General features: G+C 40.2%; 1 protein-coding gene across 1 annotated transcript in view; it reads left to right on the top strand.

Annotated features, from left to right (window-relative positions):
- Window positions 1–588, top strand: part of KRT25 (keratin 25) — an 11,037-nt gene extending 10,449 nt beyond the window's left edge. Inside the window, exons 7-8 of the mRNA XM_035027406.1 lie at window positions 27–43; window positions 536–588. Of these exons, the coding sequence (XP_034883297.1) occupies window positions 27–43; window positions 536–588 (70 nt within the window). The remainder of the gene's footprint in view (window positions 1–26; window positions 44–535) is intronic.
- Window positions 589–5,536: the final 4,948 nt, after the last annotated feature.

The raw sequence follows: 5,536 nt of genomic DNA, 5'->3' as shown, positions 1-5,536 counted from the left end.
GGGGGTGACTGGGTGATAGACACTGGGGAAGGTATGTGCTCTGGTAAGCACTGTGAATTGTGCAAGACTGTTGAATCTCAGATCTGTACCTCTGAAACAAATAATGCAATATATGTTAAGAAAAAAAAAAAAGAAGAAGAAGGTAGCAGGAGGGGAAGAATGAAGGGGGGGAAATCGGAGGGGTAGACGAACCATGAGAGACGATGGACTCTGAAGAACAAACTGAGGGTTCTAGAGGGGAGGGGGGTGGGGGGATGGGTTAGCCTGGTGATGGGTATTGAGGAGGGCACATTCTGTATGGAGCACTGGGTGTTATGCACAAACAATGAGTCATGGAACACTTCATCTAAAACTAATGATGTAATGTATGGGGATTAACATAAGAATAAAAAAAAAGAGAACTAAAAACAAAACAAAACAAAAAGAATATCCTTTCTTTTGAAGGCTGAATAATATTCCATTGAATGTATATACCATATTTTGTTTATCTGCCATCCTTTGGTGGACACTTGGGTTGCTTCCACATTTTAGCTAGTGGGATCTTATTCATCCTTTTTCAACTCTCTAAAATCTCCTTTTAAATTTTAATTTTTAGATCTGGCCAAAGCCATAGTGGTTAAAAAAGTTCTTGAGGAGGTAGACCAACGAAGCAAAATACTCACCACCAGGCTCCACTCCCTGGAAGAGAAATCTCAAAACAATTAATTTAAGACACAAGAGGGAGCATATGCCAGACACTCTCTAAGAAAAGAGCGCATTATGTCTGGAAAAATGAGCAAGGCTAAGAAAAAATGACTGTCCTATTTTCTTTCTGTTACTGATATATAAGCACTGTGTGGGCAATCAATAGTGGTATCTTCCCATTCATCTGGAAGAATGTCACATACCAATTTGATGAGTCATTTGATTGCCCGACAGAAAATGTCAGTTCTTTGTATTCAATAAACCTTCTTCCTTTAGCAAGTTACCACTGGTGGTGTTGTCTTATCTTTAAAATGCTCGTGTCTGTGGTACAGATGTATGAACATCTAATAGCTTTTAATTTATATGAAAATTTTTACAAAAAAATTGACAGGCTTCCCCCTAGATTTTCATGAGGATTTCCCAATAATTCAAGGTAAGATAAACTCAGAAGGAATAAAAATACTTCCACTTAAATCTCCAATCTGCCATGCTGTGATATAATAACAAGCCTCTTCTCTTTCATAATAGCTACGATATAAGCAATTCAGCTTCATCTGTAAAATACTACTACTTCTCTCGAGTGGTTATTGTAAAGATTAAACAAATAAATTATTGGATCATGCACTCAAGGAGCAAGCATTCAATAAATGCTAACTCAGTTTTTCATATTCGATATTTATAATGAGGAATTTTCAAATCTCATTTCCTTTTTGAATATGTATTTAAACAATATTCCAAGTACAGGGAGGTTAAGCAAAAGTTCTGGTTTAGAATTCCAGTTCTATTAATGGAGTCATTCACTTGTATTACAAAGTATGCTTGATGCTTATAACTCTCTTGACCAATGGATCCATCTCTAGTAAAGGGAAATAAATCAGATGAACTGAAAACATAATTTTCTCAGATCAAATATTGCCCCTAGATACTTTATTGACTCTGGGTCTTCTGTGGATGGACGATCCATATTGTAATCCATCCATGAAAATTTGATTTCAGGCTTCATCTGAAAATTAAGCAGAAAAGATACTGGGATCCTTCAAGGACACTAGAATTATCCTTGAATTACTTTTATTATCTTCTTCTAATGATTCTTAGCCAGAGGCCACTACAGTCAAAATGCCTAACAGTATCCTCCATCAGATTATGTGAAACAAACCATTATAGTCTTGGAGAAAATTCCACTTAGAAAAAATATCTTGTAATTATCTAAGTGCTGAAGGAACGTACACCACCTTTCCTACCTATCATCAAATCCCACCTCATTAAAATGATGCTGCCAGGGACCCCTGGGTGGCTCAGTTGGTTAAGCGTCTGCCTTCAGCTCAGGTCATGATCCCAGGGTCCTGGGATCGAGTTCTGCATCGGGCTCCTGGCTCCGCGGGGAGCCTGCTTCTCCCTCTGCCTCTGTCTCTCATGAATAAATAAATAAAATGTTTTAAAAAAATAAAATAAAATAAAATAAAATGATGCTGCCAGATGTAAATTCTGACACATTTGTCAAAATTTATAGCCCCAAAGACATAAAAAGGGCAAATTTAAAAATTTCTGTAAATTACACCTAATGGTATCTGGGAGCTGTTTCTCCATCTCAGAAGAACCAATTCTGTACATCTCTTCCCAACTCCCCACTTAGTGATGTCACCTTGGTAGCTTGAAATCAGCCATGGAGAAGATATTTACACCAGAGAAATCGGCTAACACTACAAATCGGGGATCCCTCCTCCCTTGAGAGTTGGTTATTAAATATTTACTAGCACATCATTGATTGCCCCTCGATAAATTTTTTTTTTTTTTTAAAAACCCACAGTGTTCCGCCGAGCGCGGAGCCCGACATGGAGATCACGACCTGAGCCAAAATCAAGAGTCAGACTGAGCCACGCAGGCGCCTACACAAAATGTTTAATGTTTTATTATGTGACCTCTATGACCTGGCCCTGCTCATCCCTCTACTCAAATCTTACACTCTGACCCTCACCCTCAGTTCTAACCATATTGCCCTTTCTTTTATTCCTTAAATACAAGTTCATCCTGCCTCGGAGCCTTTGTGCTAACTGTTCCCTCTGCCTGAAATGCACTTGCCCCAGATCCCCCTATGGCTGGTTCCTTTTTATCATTCCTATCAGAAGAGCTGTTTCTGACCACTCTAGCCAAAGTCGCTAATGTATCACCCTGTCTTACCTCCTTGAGAACACTCATCACCATACAAAATTATCTTGTTTTGTTTTATTTCTTGTTTGGTGTTCCTGCCTCTGAACTAGAATATGAGCTCAATAATGACAGGGATGTCATCCATTTTGTTGAAGATCATATTTCTAGCACCTAGAACAGTACCTGGCGTCTGGTAGGTACACATTAAATATTTGCTGAATGAATGAAAGAATGAATGCACTTATTTTGCATTTATTTATTTTTTGATTTATTTGAGAGAGGGCATATGCAAGGTCATAGGTCTACTGCTCCACAAACTTCGATTAAACGTACAAACCCATGTAACCACTATCTGGATCAGGAAATAGAAGATTAACCCCCTAGAACTACTCTTTCCTGCCTTGTCCACAGGCCCAAGCCATATGATTGTTCAATTTTTTTTTTTAAGATTTTATTTATTTGTTTGACAGAGAGAGATAGTGAGAGCAGAAACACAAGCAGGGGGAGTGGGAGAGGGAGAAGCAGGCTTCCCGCGGAGCAGGGAGCCCGATGCGGGGCTCGATCCCAGGACCCTGGGATCAAGACCTGAGCTTAACCAACTGAGCCACCCAGGCGCCCCAGGTTGTCTTCTTGTTATTGAGTTGTAAGAGTTTGCTACATCCAATTCCTTTGTCAGATATAGGTATGGTAAATAATTTCTCCCAGGCTGTGGCTCGCCCTATTATTTTCTTAGCTGTCTTAATTTTGATTCTGCTAGTTCCTTGTGTGCAATCTTGAGCTAGTTGCTTAGCCTTTCTTTCTTTCTTTTTTTTAAAGATTTTATTTATTTATTTGACAGAGAGACAGCGAGAGAGGGAACACAAGCAGGGGGAGTGGGAGAGGGAGAAGCAGGTTTCTTGCAGAGCAGGGAGCCCGATGTGGGGCTCCATCCCAGGACCCTGGGATCACGACCTGAGCCAAAGGCAGACGCTTAATGACTGAGCCACCCAGGCACCCCGATTCTTAAATATTTTAAATAGCACACCGGGTTTTAGCCCTTTTCCTTTGCTTGTTTCTTTGTTTTCTTGTGTACATCCGTAGAAAAGCCTTCAGGAGCTTTCATTTATAGGCTCAGGAATGGTCTGTTGTATCATATAAAACCATATTCCACAATTCCGGGTGGTCGGTTTCCAGGGCACAAAAAAGTGACCAGACCAAGGGCTCTGTGACAACTCAGACTAGAATTGAGTGGTCCTGGCAGGTCAGAGCGTCATGGCTTATACCTTCTCCTCCTATTCATCTCACTAACGAATCCAACTAACATACCAAACTAAAGGAAAACATAGTCTCTAACTCACTTGTTAGAGACGGGAGCATCAAAGCACGGTTAAAGGGTCAGGCCCTGAACTGCCTGGATTCAAAATAATTTCTACCTGTTTCCAGCTGTGTGTTTTGGGTTTTGTTTTTTTTTTTTTAAGATTTTTATTTATTGGAGATAAAGAGAGAGCACAAGCAGGGGGAGCAACAAGCAGAGGGAGAAACAGGCTCTCCACTGAGCAGGGAGCCCAACGCGGGACTCAATCCCAGGACCCTGGGATCATGACCTGAGCCGAAGGCAGACGCTCAACCGACTGAGCCACCCAGGTGCTCCCCAGCTGTGTGTTTTTGACAAAGTTATCTAACTGCCCTATCCTTCCATTTCCTTACCTATAAAATGGTGATAATAATGATAATAATTCCTTCAGAGGGTTGTTAGGAGTAAATATTCAATTTATGTAGTTTGAAAAGTGTTTGGTTCATATTAAGCCCTCAATAAATGTAGCTAGCATGATGAAGAAATAGAAATGTAAAAATTCAGTTCATGATATCCAAGAACTTTAAAGACATAGGAAAACGTAGAGATGATCAAGTCCATGTTTCCTCCAAAGGCTACTGAGTCCCCAAGGGGATTCAGAGTCATCCATGGTACTCAGAATGAGAGATATAATCGTATCAGTCCTTTTAAAGGTGAACAATAATCCTCCCTACTTTTCGATAAGGCTCGGGCAATGAATTTAATAAATCAGCCAACTAAAACAAAAGCATTCAGGAAAAAAATGACCTAATTCCAATGACTGTGTTGCCAAAATGGCAAGTCTGCAAAGAAAACAGAGCACAGCTCCCGATCCTATCCTTTGTGATGCTCATGCCTGCAGGAACACGGTGCCCAGCGTGGCCAGGATGTTCCTGCTCAGGTGGGAGGTACAACCTGGTACAGTGGGTAACATGCTTGAACTAGTGTCTTAGGAAGGAAGCAGCTGAAAGCTTTCCAGAAAGGGAAAAAGAACATCACTGCCTTGGTTCATTAGGGCCCTCTTGCTGCTTGATATAAAAATGGATATATTTATACACAATACTGAGAGAACACAGCTATAAATTTTTAATTATCTAAGAGATTTAGTAACTTTGAAACATAAAAACTTTAGTAACTTTGAAACATAAAAAAGTATATAGGTATCAGAGAAGTCTCCTTAACATCTATACCCTAGTTTTTCTAATTCTTTAACCCCCACCTCTAAAACTACATACAGACCTTTTCCACCATAATTTAATGCTCTGCATTAGGCTGTGGATAATCTCAAATCTCAAGATGCTACAAGGACTTGGAAGTTGTATCGGAATATGAAAAAAGAAACACCCCTTCCTCTCTTCTTGGAGCTCTGCTCTGTGTAGGTGTGTTGGGGGC

This window comes from Mirounga leonina, unplaced genomic scaffold (assembly GCF_011800145.1).
Source record: "Mirounga leonina isolate KUSES-001 unplaced genomic scaffold, KU_Mleo_1.0 Mir_200, whole genome shotgun sequence".
NCBI classification, from domain to species: Eukaryota; Metazoa; Chordata; class Mammalia; order Carnivora; family Phocidae; genus Mirounga; species Mirounga leonina.
This window is presented reverse-complemented; position numbering and strand designations above follow the sequence as displayed.